The sequence below is a fragment of the Xenopus laevis genome, chromosome 3S, assembly GCF_017654675.1.
Source record: "Xenopus laevis strain J_2021 chromosome 3S, Xenopus_laevis_v10.1, whole genome shotgun sequence".
Classification (NCBI taxonomy): domain Eukaryota; kingdom Metazoa; phylum Chordata; class Amphibia; order Anura; family Pipidae; genus Xenopus; species Xenopus laevis.
In genome coordinates this window covers 4,953,987-4,975,261 of record NC_054376.1, presented here as the reverse complement: position 1 = coordinate 4,975,261, position 21,275 = coordinate 4,953,987, and the positions used below count along the sequence as shown (strand labels likewise).

Here is a 21,275-nt window from a genome sequence, read left to right as displayed (position 1 = left end):
AGTGATCCCAATGTTATTAATAGGGAATAAAGATAAATATATAGGAAGGCCAGTGAAATGATCCCAATGTTATTAATAGGGAAAAAAATCTAAATATAAAGGAAGGCCGGTATTTTTTTCCAAAAAAGGTGGCAACCCTATGTGTTCTTCAAAAGCCAGGGTTTATTTTAAATCTCAGTCCCCCATACTTATGGTTTTTTGCCACTTTTGCTGGAACCCAAACATAGGGGGTGGGGTAGGGTTGCCACCTGGCCAGTATTTTACTGGTCTGGCCAGTAAAAATGATGGTTGATCCCAATGTTATTAATATGGAAAATAGCTAAATATATAGGAAGGCCTGTATGTTTTTCTAGAAAAGGTGGCAACACTAGGGTGGGGCACTGATGACATCAGAGGCAGGCACAATTATGTCAGCGGAGTTATGACCCCAGGGTTATTGCTTCACTTAGCAGAGAGGGCCAGTCAGCCAGGTGCCCTAGGCAACCTGGCTGGCCAGCTCTCAGCCCCAAGCTGAATGGACAGAATGGCAACCCTATCTCTTATCTATATTCTGCCTGATGGGTAAGCCCAATCCTTTAATAACAGGTATAAGAAATCAGTTATCCAAAAAGCACTGAGATAAAAGTAGGGTTGCCACCTTTTCGCCCGGTACAATTGGCCAGATTATTGTTTGGGTTTCACAAGTCTGAAAACTGAACATAAACTTGAGACCCCAACAGACCTTATAGAAACCAAACTGTTTGGGTCAAACCCAAACAGGTGTCAGCTCTACCCACAATAGTTACACCAATGTTTCTGGCCATAAGTCATATTGCACAAGCAGTGTTTATAGTGGCACCGCACTCTTACATTAAATCACCTTCTCCCTTTGTCACCTCAACTCATATTGATCGATGGGAAATGTCCTGTCTTGGATGTCGTGACGACGTGTGATGAACATGAACCACTGTTTAGCATGTTTAAAATAAAAACCATTACCTTCATATTCATTAGCACTGGTGCTACATTGTGAAAAACAGGTTTGGCATAAAACTCCAATCAACACAAACCAATCAAGGTCTGAGAGTCATTTTTTTATTTTCTCCCTGAACTTGCCGTACAGGAATGTAATGAATGGGTGGGAAGTGCAGAGTTGAATCCAAATGTTGCACCCACACCCCATTGGTACACCTGAGGCACAATTTATCTCATGCACTGTTTGCATATGGCTGTTTGCTTTTGTTAATAGGAAACCTGCACATACTGTGTTTCTTCCTTAAAGGAATAGTTCAGTGTAAAAATAAAAACTGTGTAAATAGATAGGCTGTGCAAAATAAAAAATGTTTCTAATATAGTTAGTTAGGCAAAAATGTAATATATAAAGGCTGGAGTGAACAGATGTCTAATAAAACAGCCAGAATCCAACTTCCTGCTTTTCAGCTCTCTAACTCTGAGTTAGTCAGCGACTTGAAGGGGGGCCACATGGTACGTTTCTGTTCAGTGAGTTTGTAATTGATCCACAGCATTCAGCTCAGATTCAAAAGCAACAGATATGACCCATGTGGCCCCCCCTCAAGTCTCTGATTGGTTCCTGCCTGGTCGCCACGGTAACCAGTCAGTGTAAACTAAGAGAGCTGAAAAGCAGGAAGTAGTGTTCAGACTGACATGTTATACATCCACTCACTCCAGCCTTTATACATTACATTTTTGCCTAACTAACTATATTAGAAACGTTTTTTATTTTGCACAGTCTATCTATTTACCCATCTATTTTATTTTTACACTGAACAATTCCTTTAACTCTAGCTTCTAACAATCATAAATAAACAAAATTTAGTTTTGAACCACTGGGATATATGTATCATCATCATCATCATTTATTTATATAGCGCTGTCAAGATACGCAGTGCTTTATATGTATATATATATATATATATATATATTAAAAATTCAGTTTGCTTGAAAGTCCCTTAATTTTTCAGAGTATAACCTAATATAACCTATATAACCTAATGCTGACTTGGTACTACAAAGTAACTTCAGCCTAAAGAATTTTACCTTTATTTTCTAAAACAAAAAGCTGGTTTAAACATCTTAATTGCCATGCTTTTCAATGGGTTGTCCAACACCCAGCTCAGCAGGTATTGCTTCAGGGTACAAAACTGCTCATGTCATCAGGTGGCTCCCAAATTAGTCATTTAAATTTAACCCTACATCCTTTCATTGGGAAGTCTTGGAAATAATTATGAATATAAATATATAGAGAGAGGGAGAGAGAGAGAGAGAGAAAGAGAGAAAGAAAGAAAAAGAAAGATATGCACAAGGGGCAGATATATATATATATATATATATCCTATATAATAAAGTTGAAGTGTCTCTGCGTCCAGTCCCTGTGTCCGTGGGATTGCGCTACTGCGCATGTGCCCCACGGACCGTCTCTGGCGAATTTTTTTTAGACTAGAACAATTCTGTTTTTATAAATGTTTGACTACATGTGTTCTAGCGCCCGTTAATTTAACGGGCTTAATGTCTAGTATATATATATATATATATATATATACCTTATTTCTTATAATAGAAGAGTCATGTCACAATTCTATTGATGGGGTACCCTGGTGGGCTGTCCTCAGCCTGAAATGTTGAATTGGGGCAGTTAAAGGGGTTGTTCACCTTTGAAAGAACTGTTAGTATGACGTAGAGAGTGATATTCTGAGATAATTTGCAATTAGTCTTAATTTTTTATTGTCTTTTTTTTACTTATTTGGCTTTTTATTCGGCAGCTCTCCAGTTTGCAATTTCAGTAATCTGGTTGCTATGGTCCAACTTCTCCTAGCAGCCATGCACTGATTTGTATAAGAGACTGGAATATGAATAGGAGAGTGTCTTTTTTTCTAATGCAAATTTGTAGCATATAAAGTCTCTGTATGCTGGGGGCTCTACTATCATTAAAATGAACAGTTTTGCTCTCTTTCTCCCCCCCCTCCCAAACAGTGAGCTGAGCCAGGGGTGGGGCTACAAGCAAAGCTTCAGTACAAGCTTCTGCTATAGAGGAGAGGCAGCACATGTAGCAGGAGGGAGCAGGATCCCTGTCCCGCAGCTGGAATCCTCAGGAAAATAAACTTCACCAGGTTAGCAATGTTCACAATGGCCATCTTTTCTTTTAAATGTGTACCGACAAAACATGAAAATTCTATCCAATCAAATTGCTGCATGAGAGAGAATATCATTTTTACCCTATTTGCCCTGCACCTACTTATGCTGCTCCTAATCCTATGCTTATTGCCCACTGTCGTAGTATCTGTCTCACCATATCCCTATCAAGACCTGCAGCTTTGAGATCTGTTGCCCAGAAACCCATTATCCGGAATTCTTTGATCCTTTCCTTTATGAACCATCTGGAGTCTCCTAAGTGTTTTTTTTTCTCCTAGAACTGAATCGTGTCCATAAGTTTTCACGTTTTAAAATATAAAATAACATTTTCTCATTCATTTTAATCTGGCCCAAAAGATCTTTATGAGATTCGGTTTATCGGTTTACACGTTGCGACTCAAGCGTCGATGGTTTCCACTTTGTTGGAAATAAATGTGGGTACATTTCATCCTAATATATAACTTTGCTATCTAGTACAGGTATGGGATCAGTTATCTGGAAACCCGTTATCCAGAAAGTTCTGAATTACAGAAAGGCTGTGTCCCATAGACTCCATTATAATCAAATCTTTAAAAAGTATCCCTTTTTCTGTGTAATAATAAAATAGTAACTTGTACTTGATCCCAACTAAGATATAATTAATCCTTATTGGAAGCAAAACCAGCCTATTGGGTTTATTTAATGTTTATATGATTTTCTAGTAGACTGTATGAAGATCCAAATTACAGAAAAAAACATTATTTGGAAAACAGGTCCCATACCTTTTTTTTTTATAGTTTTTCAATTATTTGCCTTAATCTTCTCACTCTTTTTGGCTTTCTAATGGGGGTCACTGACCCAATCTAAAACAAATGCTACTGATACTTTTTATTACTCATCTTTATATTCAGGCCTCTCCTATTCATATTCTGGTCTCTTATTCAAATCAATGCCTGGTTGCTAGGGGGATTCGGATCCTAGCAAGCAGATTGCTGAAACTTGCAAATGGAGTTGCTGAATAAAAAGTTAAATAACACAAAAACCACAAATAATAAAACATGAAAACCAATTTCAAATTGTCTCAGATTATCCCTCTCTACATCATACTAAAAGTTAATTCAAAGGTGAACAACCCCGTGCCCGTGTATGGCCGCCTCTACTCCGGGCTCCTTTAATGCACCAGATTGCCATTGTTTGGCTGTTTATATTATCTGCATAGGTGGTTCTGACTTCTTAAACAATGTAGTGGAACTTCAACTGGAATTTTGCTGTACGGGGCCCGTGATTTCTGATGGCGGCCCTGAGTGGAAGGCAGCTGATTAACAGATGTGGAAGAGAACTGACTTCTGCTACATTGTTTAAGAAGCCAGAACCACCAGATAATGTACACAAACACTTCTCTCATTTGCAAATACAACAGAAAACTCTAAAACCATTTTTGATTAATGTAGATTAGAAAGCTGCTTAGAATTAAAGTTTATTTCATATGCCTGCCACCTTTTACATGAGCCATGCACTGGCGCAAATACTATGGAGGCAATGGGTGTGACTGCACCTGTGTGTCCCCCCCAATGGGCCCCACAGGGGATTACATGTACAACTGAGCTTGTGTCTCTGCTTCTGCTGCTGGATTCATTTGAGGCCACACCATTCTCTGCTTGTAACAATACAGACAGAAGTCCCGGAGGATATTGGGGTCCCAGGAATATAGAGAACTTGTAGGAATCCTGCTTACTATGGTTGTATAAATGTATATGTGCCAAATAGATCATATACCTCCAAGGTTTTGGTGCCTGTAAGCTTGTTATTAGAGCCCTGGATAAGATGGACAACTGTAGGTGCCCTGACATGCATCATTGACTACTATTGACCAAAACAAACAGAGAGTAGCAACACAATATGTAAGTTTCTAAAGGAAGCCAGATAAAAGCATTTTCTTGCATTCTCTACTAGACCCTATTCATGCAAGGTCTAGCATTCTTGCTTGGTCACCAAGGAGCTGTAAACACGCTGTCCCTGCTCTAAGTCACCTGCACAGAAGGCTATAATATAGAAGTTTATGGGTTTATAGCTCTCAGCAGAAAAAAATGTAATTATTGTCATAGTGTGTTGGTAACTGGTCATGGCTTGAGGGTAGGGTTGGCAGGGGTGTGAAAGCCAGAGCAAAGGGAGTTTTCCGTGTTATAATGTAGGACAGGAATGAGTAATCTGTGCCATACTACAGGGTAGGAGCGAGTGGTCTGTGCCATACTACAGGGTAGGAGCGAGTGGTCTGTGCCATACTACAGGGTACGAGTGAGTAATCTGTGCCATACTACAAGGTAAGAGTGAGTGGTCTGTGCCATACTACAAGGTAAGAGTGAGTAATCTGTGCCATACTACAGGGTAGGAGTGAGTGGTCTGTGCCATACTACAAGGTAAGAGTGAGTGGTCTGTGCCATACTACAAGGTAAGAGTGAGTAATCTGTGCCATACTACAGGGTAGGAGTGAGTGGTCTGTGTCATACTACAAGGTAGGAGTGAGTGGTCTGTGTCATACTACAAGGTAGGAGTGAGTGGTCTGTGTCATACTACAAGGTAGGAGAGAGTGGTCTGTGTCATACTACAAGGTAGGAGTGAGTGGTCTGTGTCATACTACAAGGTAGGAGTGAGTGGTCTGTGTCATACTACAAGGTAGGAGTGAGTGGTCTGTGTCATACTACAAGGTAGGAGTGAGTGGTCTGTGTCATACTACAAGGTAGGAGTGAGTGGTCTGTGTCATACTACAAGGTAGGAGTGAGTGGTCTGTGTCATACTACAAGGTAGGAGTGAGTGGTCTGTGTCATACTACAAGGTAGGAGTGAGTGGTCTGTGCCATACTACAAGGTAGGAGGAGCGAGTGGTCTGTGCCATACTACAGGGTCGCAGGGCAGGTGCACGGCTGTGTGAAGCGGGAAAGGAGTACGTTTTCTGCACCCTAGTACAGGGGTGTGCAGCAGGGCAGGATTAAGTTCTGGTTACTTTGAGAAGTGCATTTTGTAGAAATATATTAGTGGGAGTGATTGCTGCTGTGCCAGGGCCCTGGCTGATGGTTGGCTTTTGGCCACTGGTGACTTTGTTGTAGGTGTTGACTTTGCAAGAACGAGTGTGCCCTAGTTAATACCTGATACTTAAATACACAAAACGTGTAAGTGTAACTTATGATCCTTGAAGTACAAAGACAATTTTTTTCCCTGTAATCAGTAAATACTTTTCAGTGTAACCCAAGTTGCTTTTATTTCCTAGAGAATAAGGTTACTTTGCAATGCTCCTGAAAGCCTAATTTAATTGCATAAAAGCTAAGTATTGTGCCAATCAGAGTCTCCTATAGGCTGCCAGTCCACACACCAAATATCCAATCACAGCTCTTATTTGGAACCCCAAGGGACTTTTTCATGCTTGTGTTGCTCCCCAACTCTTTTTACATTTGAATGTGGCTCATGGGTTAAAAAGGTTGGGGGTCCCTGGTCTAGGTGATCCCCTTAATGCAATAAAACCAGCTATCCAATGAAGTAAGCTGAATTTGTGGGCTGCTTTAAATGCATCTGACCCCAGGCTAATATTGGGGGCCCATGTAGAGCTGAAGACCACAGTCCTTACATTAAAGGAGAAGGAAAGCTACAGATGCAGTTTATTGCCAATAGATCAGCCACAATAGGGAAAGCTACAATGCTATATTTATTCTGTAGAATGCTTTACCATACATGAGTTAACAGCTCTATAAGTGTTTTTTTTTGTTTGTTTAGGATAGCAGCTGCCATATTCGCTTGGTGTGACATCACTTCCTGCCTGAGTCTCTCCCTGCTCACTCATAGTTCTGAGCTCAGATTATATCAGGGAGGGAGAGAGGAGCAAACTGAGCATGCTCAAGCCCTAGCCCTGGAGGTTTAAGCTGAAAACAGGAAGTCTGATACAGAAGCCCATGAGTACACAATAGAAGGAAAGAAATGTGCTGTTTCTTTTGACAGAGGACTCAGAGCAGCATTACTTTGAGGGTTTACTGGGGTATTTATATAGACCTTTCTGATAAATCTTACTTCGTTTTAGCATTTCCTTCTCCTTTAATGTGTATTGCTTTAGGAAAAGTGAATAGCCTTCAGCCCCAGTAAATAAAGAGAAGCTTTAAAAAGTGGAGAGGAAAGGTGCCGAGTGCCTGATTGCCAGTCTGGAATACAGAATGGAGGAGTGAGCAAAAGGAGCTGACAGGCTTGTGATTGGTTATGGCTGCATGTATGTTTAATAGGAATTATCAAAGATTTAGGGAGGAGCTCCACGGGCGATTCCGCCGCAATCCGGAAGAAGCTGCGCAAAAACACAGGCATCAAGTGGGATGCGATGGAAAACAAGGTAAGCAACAGGAACGTTGGATGGTGTTGCAGCGTTTGATGGTGTCGCTGCGTCTGCATCCGACAGTCGTGTTGCGTCGGAAGAACGATGTGACTTCACCCGACATTTCCATCTCTTACCTTATTTCTGTCACATCCGACTTGACGCCTGTGATTTTGAGCAGCGCGTCGGATCGCGCCGAAATCGCCCGTGGAGTGTCTTCTGTCATATATGACATGTCACAATCTGCGTTCTCTCTGGCGGTAGGCTGAGGGCTATCACAAACAATAAGTCAGGCTTCATTAATTTAAAATAATAAGTCGGCTTTTATTTGATCTTATGTTTTGTGCTGAGGCATGACACTGTGACTTTCTTTTAACTATTTGTCACTAGGGGAACCATACAAGCAGGAACCTATTCCAATGCCTAATATAAGTAAAGGTAAATCTTTCTTAGGGTCTTGCTATACCTGCTATCAGGAGCGGAACTACAGAGGAAGCAGACCCTGCGCCTGCAGGGGGGCCCAGGAGGTATAGGGGGCCCCATGAGGGCCTAATTAATAAGTAATTTCAATATATATTGGTGAAACAGGACAATCTCTGGATATGTTGGGGGCCCAATAATCTCTAGTTACACTGTTGCCTGCTGTCTTACAGCCATACTCCCTTCCCAGAGACTATTATCCACTGTTACTATAGACACCATCTCTCCCTACTATACCTGCTATCCCACAGTCACACTCCCTTCCCAGAGACTATTATCCACTGTTACTATAGACACCATCTCTCCCTACTATACCTGCTATCCCACAGTCACACTCCCTTCCCAGAGACATTATTATCCACTGTTACTATAGGCACCATCTCTCCCTACTATACCTGCTATCCACAGTCACACTCCCTTCCCAGAGACTATTATCCACTGTTACTATAGACACCATCTCTCCTACTATACCTGCTATCCCACAGTCACACTCCCTTCCCAGAGACTATTATCCACTGTTACTATAGGCACCATCTCTCCCTACTATACCTGCTATCCCACAGTCACACTCCCTTCCCAGAGACTATTATCCACTGTTACTATAGACACCATCTCTCCCTACTATGCCTGCTATCCCACAGTCACACTCCCTTCCCAGAGACTATTATCCACTGTTACTTTAGGTACCATCTCTCCCTACTATACCTGCTATCCCACAGTCACACTCCCTTCCCAGAGACTATTATCCACTGTTACTATAGGCACCATCTCTCCCTACTATAACCTGCTATCCCACAGTCACACTCCCTTCCCAGAGACTATTATCCACTGTTACTATAGACACCATCTCTCCCTACTATACCTGCTATCCCACAGTCACACTCCCTTCCCAGAGACTATTATCCACTGTTACTATAGACACCATCTCTCCCTACTATACCTGCTATCCCACAGTCACACTCCCTTCCCAGAGACTATTATCCACTGTTACTATAGACACCATCTCTCCCTACTATACCTGCTATCCCACAGTCACACTCCCTTCCCAGAGACTATTATCCACTGTTACTATAGGCACCATCTCTCCCTACTATACCTGCTATCCCCAGTCACACTCCCTTCCCAGAGACTATTATCCACTGTTACTATCAGACACCATCTCTCCTACTATACCTGCTATCCCCACAGTCACACTCCCTTCCCAGAGACTATTATCCCACTGTTACTATAGACACCATCTCTCCCTACTATACCTGCTATCCCACAGTCACACTCCCTTCCCAGAGACTATTATCCCACTGTTACTATAGACACCATCTCTCCCTACTATACCTGCTATCCCACAGTCACACTCCCTTCCCAGAGACTATTATCCACTGTTACTATAGGCACCATCTCTCCCTACTATACCTGCTATCCCACAGTCACACTCCCTTCACAGAGACTATTATCCCACTGTTACTATAGACACCATCTTTCCTTATTTTACCTGCTACCCCATAGCCAGAATCCCTTCCCAGAGAAATAGGCAATTAAACAATAAAAAAAAATCAGCCATTCTGGAACATACTTAAAGGTGAGCCCACACCTTCATGAACTGATATTGCTGTTGTAGTGTGTCCTTTCTCTGCTTCTTTCTATTATTATTATTATTATTATTATCTTTATTATTCTTTATTAGAGCATAATGTCAGGTAACACCTATGTGCATCAGCCTGTTCTGCTCAATTCAGGGCAGACAATGGTCAGAGATTGGTTTGGTTTCCCTAGAAGGTCGTCCATTCTTAAAACCCAACATTCAAGTCTTTCCATATTCTTTTTAAAGTTGATTTCCTTTGATAACAACCAGCAACAAACACAAGAAAGGAACAGAAAAAGCTTTGAGAAGTCCTGGTGGGGAAAGGGAGAAATTTGGTGTGGGAGGCATTGTGTGAAGAAGTTAGGCATGCACCCCCCTATAACCTCCAGCTGATCTAATCATTTGGCCCTTGGGCTAACAATCGCATTATAATGAAGACCAATGCAGGCCTTTAGGATAGATCCTCACCCTGATGAGTTTTTGAAGCTTCCTGATGTCAGGAAGGGTTAGTTTTCCCTTTACAATATCGGTTGTCCTTTACCTTTTCCCCCCAGACAGTGTGCAGGTCTCACAGCAGTCACCCCTAAAAAGAACTATGGTGGCAGCCATAGGGAATCAAAGTGAGGCACTGTTAGAGCACTGTTTGCTTTAACCATCATTTACTACAACTCCCAGAATCCTTCACCAGCTAACTTTACATAGGATTCAAACAATATAGCATATTTAACGTGTCTTTTATCAATGTAGCCATCTCCTCTTCCCTGAAACCTGATCAGAACCTGCACCAAGAGCTGCGTATAATCCACACATACAGCCTCCGGCCGCTTTTACACCCTAAACCTATGTGCTATCCACAACCTGGAATACAACTTTTGCAGTAATCTGCTGGAGTTCTCCTTCCATTTTTTGTTTTTGTTACTGACACAGTGGAGTTGCAAGCACAGAGCAAGTATATGGAAGCTGAACATTATATTTAACTTGAATTGTACAGACCACCACCAACCTGTTTGTTTTTTCCAAACCTACACCAGAACAATACTTGATATGTAATGCCCCACTTTTTTTTTGCCCGTTTCCTCCCTCCAGGAATGTAACTATACAGGAAGCAGACCCTGCGACTGCAGGGGGGCCAGGAGGTATAAGGGCCCCATCAGGCCCAAATTCATATACAATATGAATAAATATTGGTAAAACACTTCAACCTCTAGATATTTTGGGGGCCTGAAAAATCATTTGCTGTGGGGCCCAGTAATATCTAGTTACTCCACTGCCACTTAGAATAGAATCTCAGCTATAGAGCAGAACAGGACTGCTGCTTCCAATGGGGATCAGATAGGATCTTTGCAGCCACTGGGACAGAATGTTCTGTTATACAGAGAGCTAGAATCTCAGCTGCCATAAAGCAGGACAGGACTGCTGCTTACAATGGGGAACAGATAGGATCTGTGCAGCTACTGGGACAGAATGTTCTGTTATACAGATAGCTAGAATCTCAGCTGCCATAAAGCAGGACAGGACTGCTGCTTACAATGGGGATCATATAGGATCTGTGCAGCCACTGGGACAGAATGTTCTGTTATACAGATAGCTAGAATCTCAGCTGCCATAAAGCAGGACAGGACTGCTGCTTACAATGGGGATCAGATAGGATCTGTGCAGCCACTGGGACAGAATGTTCTGTTATACAGATAGCTAGAATCTCAGCTGCCATAAAGCAGGACAGGACTGCTGCTTACAATGGGGATCATATAGGATCTGTGCAGCCACTGGGACAGAATGTTCTGTTATACAGATAGCTAGAATCTCAGCTGCCATAAAGCAGGACAGGACTGCTGCTTACAATGGGGAATCAGATAGGATCTGTGCAGCCACTGGGACAGAATGCTCTGTTTTTATTAACATGTATTTATATAGCGCCAACATATTGCATAGCACTGTAAAGTAAATGTGATTATACAACTAAATCACATGAATTATACAGAATCTCAGCCATAAAGCAGGGCAGGACTACTGCTTTTTGAGAGAAGGTGTGGAGAGCCAGGTACACTTTATGACAAGTTTTCAGCAGTGCATTTAAACAGCCCTTTGTGCCCCTTTTAAATGGCTCAAGCTGAATATCTATGGTATGTGGCTCTCACAGCCTACGCAGACCTTGGGCTAGGAAAGGTAGGTCAGAAGGAATCACCTGTGTCGTGGGTGCATTGCTGCAAAACAAGTATTTCTACATTTCAGGGGGAAAAAAAAACGTTCTTATTGGTAGCAGGTTTTTTTTTTTTTTTTACTTTATAGCAGGACGTCCCTGAAACTTTCCCTAATTGTATATCAGTATCCCAGTACGTATCTGCTCCTGGTCAGGACTATTCAGTGGAAGCCAGTGAGCTGCCATAGTAACCAATGGAATTTCCTTCCGGACAAGAGGACTTGCTGTAACATCCTGTGTTTCTCTTCCAGATCGGAGATGTTTGGGCTATTGGTATCCCGGAGAGGTGAGCTATGAGGAGGGGAGCAGCGAGGAATCTGTGAGACACACGGGGAAGAAAGGTGCATGGGCTTGCTGTAAGTATAAGGCAGTCTGGGGAACGAATGTGATATTATTTACATAGGACTCTAAACTGCACGGGCAATTTTTTAGTAAGGGGAAATAAACCTGTCCGACAAGTCTTGGGCTCAGGAGCAGCAAGGAAGCCCCCCCACTGCAAAGGGACCCAGCCTAAAGGTTCATTTGGGAGGGTTTTAGGGCAGAGACACACGGTCAGATTCAGGGAGATTAGTTGTCCGGCAACAAATCTTCTCTTCTTCGGGGCGACTAATCTCCCCAAACTGCCTTCCCGTCGGCTAGAATGTAAATCGCCTGCAGGGTGGCACTTTAAACACTTTGTTTTCCGAAAGGCAACTTCAGACGACTTCGGAAAACGAATTGCTCAGAGTGCCATCTCGCCGGTGGGAAGGCAATGGAGGCAGTTCGGGGAGATTAGTCGCCCCGACGAAGAGGAGATTAGTCGCCCCGACGAAGAGGAGATTAGTCGCCCCGACGAAGAGGAGATTAGTCGCCCCGAAGAAGAGGAGATTAGTCGCCCGAAGAAGAGGAGATTAGTCGCCCGAAGAAGACGAGATTTGTCGCCCTGAAGAAGAGGAGATTTGTCGCCCCAAAGAAGAGGTGATTTGTCGCCGGGTTACTAATCTCCCCAAATCTCAGCGTGTGTCTCTGCCCTTAGGAAGAATCTGAAAACGAACCTCGAATGTCAATCAGGGCGAACACTTAGATAGTCTTGGAACTATGTCTGACAAGCCAATGTTTTCCTATGTTTTTTAACCTAGCTATGAAATAAAGGGGGCCCGAAGCAAACATTGGACCTCCAAGGGGGGCTTTAAGTGAAAAGGTTTTGTTTGTTTTTACTTCTCCTTTGTAGGATAAGTAAACCTTTAAAATACCTAAATGTAAAATTGATGAGTGTTATTCTAAGCACTTTTGTTATTTACATTCATTATGTATTTTCATTCCAAAATATTCCAGCGCCACCTGCTGGTCAATTTCTGACCAGTCTGACCACCAAGTAGTCAAGGAAGTTGCTCTGATGTTCTTCTGCTTAGGAAAGATTTGAGAAAGGTTTCTAATTGTTTTGCTAAGCAGAAGAACATCAGAGCAACTTCCTTGACTACTTGGTGGTCAGACTGGTCAGAAACTGACCAGCAGGTGGCGCTGTTGGAACAAAATTCATTCATATTAACAGCACATGTATCCCTTAATATCTTGGAATAAAAAGAAAATAAATAATGAATGAAAATGACAAAAGTGCTTAAAATAGCACTCTCATCAATTTTACATTGACTTATGAATGTTATCTCCCTTGTTTTATCATTTCAGGCATATTGGGCCGCACTGTCATACTGGGTTGATCAGTCTTATTTTAAAGTTTGTTGAACTCCACCCCCCACCCCACTTGCTTGGAACATCATGGACCCCTGCTTGACCTTGTTCCCCTACATTGTGTTTCTGACTATCCCTTTCCTTACTCCGTGCGGAGCTCAGAGCTGCCTCTCTAGTCTCACACCGGACATGACAATAGCCATCACTGGGGAAGTATTACAGACTGTACGTAGCACTGATCCGCTGTACACTGCAGACGCTGAAGAATGCGCGGCCGCATGCTGTGCCGAACACAAGATTGCAGGTAACCCCCATTAGCATCTGGCTGCTGTAAGCTTCGCTTTCCAAACCGTATAGCATGTTAACCCGTACATTTCAAAGGTTTGGAGCTTCAATTTGCTATCCATTCTCCCCCAAATCAAAGCCCTGTCCATCTGACCAATCAGATTGTGCCATTTACGGTACCTTATACCTTACATATACCTTATACCAGCTTTTCAAACCAAAAATGAGAAGGATTAGATTTTACTTTCCCTTTGATATGTACACAAGCCAGTAGCACAGGTGGATCGCCTCACCCTATATTTGCTTTGTACCTTCGCACACAATAAGTGTTCAACGCAGATAAAAATTGTTGTTCCTCCCTGTTATCAAATAAAACACTTCTTTGCCTTATTAGTAATGTCCCCATATAGTCTGCAAATGTCCCAAGGTTATTTCTCAGCACACACCCACATTTGCCCAGCATTAGATACATTGATCCTCCTGTTGTGTTACAGCCCCATCAGTAACCCTAACAACTAGAAAACAGTTAAAGGTCAAATTAAAGGGGAAGTTTGCTTTTACATACATTTTTAACATGTTATTGGTGGACCTATTCTATGCAATTGTAAGATTGTAGTTAATACTTATTTTATTTATATATATATATATATATATATATATATATATATATATATATATATATATATATATATATATATATAATTTTTTTTTTTTTTTTTTTTTTTTTCTGATTTATATCTTTTGAGGTTGCAGCTGAAAACACCACTTATTAATTAGGGTCCAAAAAAAAAAAATTAGCAACCAAAAAACAGATTGACTGACTGTGCAGTTCTCGTTTTATTGCAAGACTGTCTTACAATCCATCCCTTACAACTGCCCCCTTGTTACTAGGATAGCTAAATCCTAGAAACAGAATACCTGTTTAAATTTTAAGCCTATGCGGGGCAGAAAAAAAGATTGCCTTTCATTGCTGCACTATGTTTACTATGTGTACTAAAAGTTCATTTAAAAGTGAACATGCTCTTTAAAACTAAAACATCTAAGTAATATAGATGTCATCATGGAGGTCCATGACTATATAAGAACTTAGGGAGCTGTTCCTGCTGAATTGTGCTTAATAGGGATGCACCGAATCCAGGATTCGGTTCGGGATTCGGCCTTTTTCAGCAGGATTCGGATTCGGCTGAATCCTTCTGCCTGGCCGAACAGAATCCTAATTTGCATATGCAAATTAGGGACGGGGAGTGAAATCACACGATTTTTTGTCACAAAACAAAACGTTTTCCCCTTCCCACCGCTAATTTGCACATGCGAATTAGGATTCGGCCAAATCTTTCGAGAAGGATTCGGGGGTTCAGCTGAATCCAAAATAGTGGATTTGATGCATCCCTAGTGCTTAGTACAGGGGAATACCTATGCTGCCATAGTTTTATGGGATCTCTCTGTACAGACTATGAACAAACGTAGGGACTGTTCCTGCTGAATTGTGCTTAGTACAGGGAATACCTATGCTGCCATAGTTTTATGGGATCTCTCTGTACAGACTATGAACAAACGTAGGGACTGTTCCTGCTGAATTGTGCTTAGTACAGGGGAATACCTATGCTGCCATAGTTTTATGGGATCTCTCTGTACAGACTATAAGCAAACTTAGGGGCTGTTCCTGCTGAATTGTGCTTAGTACAGGGAATACCTATGCAGCCATAGTTTTATGGGATCTCTCTGTACAGACTATGAGCAAACTTAGGGACTGTTCCTGCTGAATTGTGCTTAGTACAGGGAATACCTATGCTGCCATAGTTTTATGGGATCTCTCTGTACAGACTATGAGCAAACTTAGGGGCTGTTCCTGCTGAATTGTGCTTAGTACAGGGAATACCTATGCTGCCATAGTTTTATGGGATCTCTCTGTACAGACTATGAGCAAACTTAGGGGCTGTTCCTGCTGAATTGTGCTTAGTACAGGGGAATACCTATGCTGCCATAGTTTTATGGGATCTCTCTGTACAGACTATGAGCAAACTTAGGGACTGTTCCTGCTGAATTGTGCTTAGTACAAGGGAATACCTATGTTGCTATAGTTTTATGGGATCTCTCTGTACAGGCTACAAACAAACTTAGGGGACTGTTCCTGCAGAATTGTGCTTAGTACAGGGAATACCTATGCTGCCATAGTTTTATGGGATCTCTCTGTACAGACTATGAGCAAATTTAGGGACTGTTCCTGCTGAATTGAGCTTAGTACAGGGAATAACTATGCTGCCATAGTTTTATGGGATCTCTCTGTACAGACTATGAGCAAACTTAGGGACTGTTCCTGCTGAATTGTGCTTAGTACAGGGAATACCTATACTGCCATAGTTTTATGGGATCTCTCTGTACAGACTATGAGCAAACTTAGGGGTTGTTCCTGCTGAATTGTGCTTAGTACAGAGGAATACCTATGCTGCTATAGTTTTATGGGATCTCTCTGCACAGGCCATGAGCAAACTTAGGGGACTGTTCCTGCTGAATTGTGCTTAATAGGGATGCACCGAATCCAGGATTCGGTTCGGGATTCGGCCTTTTTCAGCAGGATTCGGATTCGGCCGAATCCTTCTGCCTGGCCGAACCGAATCCTAATTTGCATATGCAAATTAGGGACGGGGAGTGAAATCACACGATTTTTTGTCACAAAACAAAACGTTTTCCCCTTCCCACCGCTAATTTGCACATGCGAATTAGGATTCGGCCAAATCTTTCGAGAAGGATTCGGGGGTTCAGCTGAATCCAAAATAGTGGATTTGATGCATCCTTAGTGCTTAGTACAGGGGAATACCTATGCTGCCATAGTTTTATGGGATCTCTCTGTACAGACTATGAACAAACTTAGGGACTGTTCCTGCTGAATTGTGCTTAGTACAGGGGAATACCTATGCTGCCATAGTTTTATGGGATCTCTCTGTACAGACTATAAGCAAACTTAGGGGCTGTTCCTGCTGAATTGTGCTTAGTACAGGGAATACCTATGCTGCCATAGTTTTATGGGATCTCTCTGTACAGACTATGAGCAAACTTAGGGGCTGTTCCTGCTGAATTGTGCTTAGTACAGGGGAATACCTATGCTGCCATAGTTTTATGGGATTTCTCTGTACAGACTATGAGCAAACTTAGGGGGTTGTTCCTGCTGAATTGTGCTTAGTACAGGGAATACCTATGCTGCCATAGTTTTATGGGATTTCTCTGTACAGGCTATGATTTGGGTCAGGTACCCATAGAAAGTCTGACCTTTTTTTTGCTTTTGTATACAGGTCACAAAGATTGCAACCTCTATATTTTTGACACTCGTAAGATCCAAAAACATCTAAACTGTTACTTATTTCACTGCCCAACACCGGAATCCTGTCCCTTAAAGCGGTCAAAGGGAGTCATGAGCTTCCGGATATTGGCAGGTTAGTGCATCATTTCTGTCCAAGGAATATCGTGAGGTGCTGGTTTCCTTTGTATCGTGTTCTGCTTATGCCCCCTGTGGGGTTCTGTATCAACCCAACCCTAGACCTTTAGAGGGGAAGATCTGTGTCCCTGAAGATGCCCCCAGTATCCAACATCTTCTTTTCTGCTAATTACCAGCACATGCTCTGGGCTGCTGGAGCTTAGGGACCCACTTACATTTTAGGGTAAACTTTATATTCAATATAACAAGGCTGATTAGAAATTAATTCAGATTCACTTCATATTGTAGCATAAAAACCAGCTCCCCTAGCATCAGAATTGATTAACCCTGTAGCATCAGCTTTTCTGACAGAGGAACCCCATGATTTCCCATGACACTACACCTAACTTCTGAGCAGCAGCCCAAAGCCCACTGAGCATGTGCAGTGCCACTGACACACAAAAGATGCCAAGATGGGGAGATCTATTAAAAAGTAATATCTCCCTGATAGTAGGAATGTATCTGTGAATGGAAGTGGCATATGACAAAAGAAGAGATTTTTTTCTAAAATAATCATCTCTTGCAGAAAATGAAGATGTCGTTATGAATAGACCGTCAATCCAGGGGCCGGTTTCCAGCGATCAAGGCAAAGAAGTAGAGAAGTTTGCAAGCAAGGGAACTGCCAATGGATCCCACTCACAAGGTGATAAAAGCCGGATATCAGACCCCAAGGAAAACGCTCAGAGCTTAGAAACTGAGAAATCTACCTTGAGTGCTCACTCACAAGGTGATACAAAGGATAGAGTAGACCACCCAGAGCACCCTAAAAGTTCAGAAGACAAGCATCTTGGCTCTGATGTACAGTCTCAGGGTGACACAAGCCAGTTCACAGACCCTGTAGAGCACTCTCATAGGTCTGATTCAGAGGACTCTGTTGTACAGACACTGGGGGATACAAGCCAGTTTCCAGACCCTATAGAGCAATTTCACAGCTACGAATCCAAGGACTCTGATGTGCAGTCACAGCATGATAAAAGCAAGACATCAGACCCTATAGAAAACACTAAAATCTCTGAAGACAGGCAATCTGGCTCTGGTGCAAAGTCACATGGTCAAAAACAGCAGATATATCCTGCAGAGGACTCTCAAAGCTCTGAAGACGGGACATTTGTACAGTCACAGGTTGATAGAAGCCAACCATCGAACCCTGTAGAAGATTCTCAAAGTTCTAATTCAAAGGAGTCTGAAGCAAAGTCACAAGATGATACTAAGCAGATATCAGACCCTACAGAAGACTCTCGAAGCTCCCAAAATAGGAAAATTGCCTCAAATGTACAGTCACAGGTTGATAGAAGCCAGCCATCAGACCCTATAGAAGATACTCAAAGTTCTGAATCAAAGAAGTCTGTAGCAAAGTCACAGGATGATACGAAGCAGATATCAGACCCTACAGAAGACTCTCAAAGCTCGGAAGCCAATGATCCTGGCTATGAAGGTAAAACACGTCAGACCCCCAACCTCAAAAGTTCTTCAGACATGGTTTCCGAATCAGAGATCAAGGAGTCCGACTTAAAAGGCCTTTCCAAAGGCTCAGCAACAAAGATTCAGGTGGGTTCTACAGACAAGGATCCAGAGAAAGTTCAGAATCACATTACTTCCCAGATGATTGATTTGGCTAAGGATATTGAAAAGCAACTGGGTTTGATGGAGTCGAAAGAAGACCCGTCCACTGATAGGACCAGTCTCTCCTCTTCCAGTACCAACTCACACCATAACGCTTCAGGCAGTGATCATGATGTGGGGATTCAAAATGCCCCTTCTTTTGGGGTAGATAAAAAGTCAGGCCAGGCAGACAGTAAAGTCATGTTTCATAATCCCACCAAGTTCTTTGAGGAACATCCCACCACACCTCCCTCTAACCTCAAATCAGCCTCCCTCCATCTGCTTATCACCAAAGCACCTCAAGATGATTCTCATTATATGGAACCTGCCATTGATCAGATGCCGATTGAGAAAGACATTAAAAATGCTTTAAGTTCCTCTAGGCATGGTTCTCGTCTGTCAGAGGAACATACTACCACAAAAGTCCTCAAAACTCTTCATCTTACTAGTAGCACAAAGATTCCAGGTACTACGCCTCTGCATAAGCCCAGAACCCCCGTACTGGCCACTCACTCTGCCCCTTCCAAAGTTTTACCTGAAAGAAAATCAAAGGCCACTACCCTGTTTCCTGAACCTGAAGTTCACATGAGTAAAACCCTTATGCACCCAGCCAGAGTTACCTTAAAGTCCTCTGATCATGCCAACCCTGAATCCAGTCTAAAGGAAGACCATCCCATTCTTACCCAGCACAATTCCCAGAGTGACAAAGCCAATAATCTGGATACTCATGGGGCTTTTGACAACTTCTTCTTAGAGGAAAGAAATGGCTTGGTGGCAGCGCTGGTTTTTGGAGTGGTTTTCCTACTGGTGGTAATAGGCCTTGTAGGCCGCAAAGTTTTCGAAGTGCGACGCCGGTACCAGTACAACAAGCTAGATTATCTCATCAATGGCATGTATGTTGATACGTGAGGAAGTTGCTGGAACGGATGGATTATATGGGGTGCTTCCATCCAAAAGACTGTTTTGGCCAAAAATTAGCTTGGACCTTCTGTGACAACACAGAAGATTGGGCTTTCTGGTGGTTACATCACTGGAGAGGACATGTTGTGAATGTGAGGAGGGGCATGCAAACTTGTTATGCAACCTGCCCGTGGAGGTATAATGTTGGCCCAGAACCTACTTACAAAATGGGACATCTTTACTGATTTGATATGTGTCAAATAGTGAGGCAGGGCTATTAACGGATTTACACACTCTCCTTACTATAGTAGCTCTCACTCACTTGTTGTTAGACGATCATAGCAGTGAGGCCCCTGACCAATAAAGAAGACAAAAACATTGTAAATGTTACTTTGGTCTCCAACAGTTAATGCACGTCTCTAAGAGTGACGGCCCTCATAATATAAAGTGCTGGGCGTGTGTGTTTACTTTCCCTTGAAGGCAGATAATAACTGCCTGGAATTTTGGGGGGCACCCCTTTAGTCAGATGTAAAATGTTGAAGAGGGATAACTCGCACAAAAAGAAGTTATGTGCACTGCCTATCTGTGCACACTTTAAGAAACACCCACCTTGCACCATAACCAGAAGCCTGAATGTCTTTGTTTGCCCCTACCAAAATATTGAGCTGGCTTCACTGGGTACCAGGAAGCAGTGCAGAAAGTTCGGTACTGCAGGCAGATTTATTTCTACAGCAGGAGATGGGAAATATAATAATTTGGCAAATCAGTGTTTGAATGAGACCATCTCAGGGCTGGAAATATGGGTTGGTACACGCCTAGGGCACAACAGGAGGGGGGCACTACACAACTAGGATTTTAGGCACATATCTTTTAATTATATTCTCCAATCCCAAATATTTCTAATACCCTGTGAATTTCAGAAGGTGGAGCTACGCTCCTTCTGCATTTTCTACATACCGGTACACATAATAATCTAATTACTATATAAAAGTTTCAAAAGATTGGAGGCTCTTCCCAGAATTAGAATACAGAATCGAGTAAGTGCAGCAGGCAGCCAATCAAAAGTAGACACATCTTCTATGATGGATGATTATATAGCGATATATTAAGATGGCCGGTTATCCAGAATGCTCAGGACCTGGGGTTTTCCAGATAACTGATCTTTCTGTAATTTGGATCTTCATACCGTAAGTTGACTAGAAAATCATGTAAACATTAAATAAACCCAATAGGCTTGTATGGCTTCCAGTAAGGATTAATTATATCTTCGTTCAAGTACAAGCTACTGTTTTATTATTACACAGAAAAGGAAATCATTTTTTAAAATTTGAATTATTTGAATGGAGTCTATGGGAGATGGTCCCTAATTTGGAGCTATTTGGATAACAGGAATCCGGACTTTCCTCAATATTTGCGGGTGCAGAGTCAAATATTTCACATATAGATTGCTGTAAAGACTCTGACTCCAATTTGCTGTTTCATCAAAAAATTTTTTTATTTAGTACATCAATCCGACGTTTCACCCCACATTTGGGCCTTTTTCAAGGATCCCAAATGTGGGTCGAAACCATTTATTGATGAAACAGTAAATTGGAGTGCGGGTCTTTACAGCAAATTATATATATATATTTATA

General features: G+C 42.2%; 1 protein-coding gene and 1 long non-coding RNA gene across 3 annotated transcripts in view; one reads left to right on the top strand and one right to left on the bottom strand.

Moving 5' to 3' along the window:
• The window catches only part of LOC121402089, a 35,825-nt gene that overhangs the window by 5,529 nt on the left and 9,021 nt on the right, over nucleotides 1-21,275 (bottom strand). The gene's annotated exons all lie outside the window — the stretch shown is intronic.
• On the top strand, nucleotides 2,950-20,031 carry LOC108712564 (nipped-B-like protein). Of its 2 annotated transcripts, XM_041587907.1 has the most exons (6): nucleotides 2,978-3,107; nucleotides 3,487-3,567; nucleotides 11,966-12,070; nucleotides 13,380-13,686; nucleotides 16,958-17,098; nucleotides 17,666-20,031. In XM_041587907.1, exons 4-6 carry the CDS (start codon nucleotides 13,470-13,472, stop codon nucleotides 19,648-19,650), a joined length of 2,343 nt encoding a protein of 780 aa, XP_041443841.1. In that variant the 5' UTR covers nucleotides 2,978-3,107; nucleotides 3,487-3,567; nucleotides 11,966-12,070; nucleotides 13,380-13,469; the 3' UTR covers nucleotides 19,651-20,031. The 2 variants fall into 2 exon arrangements, with proteins under 2 accessions (XP_018110294.1, XP_041443841.1); XM_018254805.2 differs by lacking the exon at nucleotides 3,487-3,567 and having other exon boundaries at nucleotides 2,950-3,107.

Bases quoted from the DNA above. Each gene is read 5' to 3' on its own strand.
- LOC108712564 (XM_018254805.2), top strand. From the start codon at position 13,470: ATGGACCCCTGCTTGACCTTGTTCCCCTACATTGTGTTTCTGACTATC. The intron at 13,687-16,957 runs GTAACCCCCATT...TTTTGTATACAG, and splicing joins TGCCGAACACAAGATTGCAG to GTCACAAAGATTGCAACCTC. The intron at 17,099-17,665 runs GTTAGTGCATCA...CATCTCTTGCAG, and splicing joins GAGCTTCCGGATATTGGCAG to AAAATGAAGATGTCGTTATG.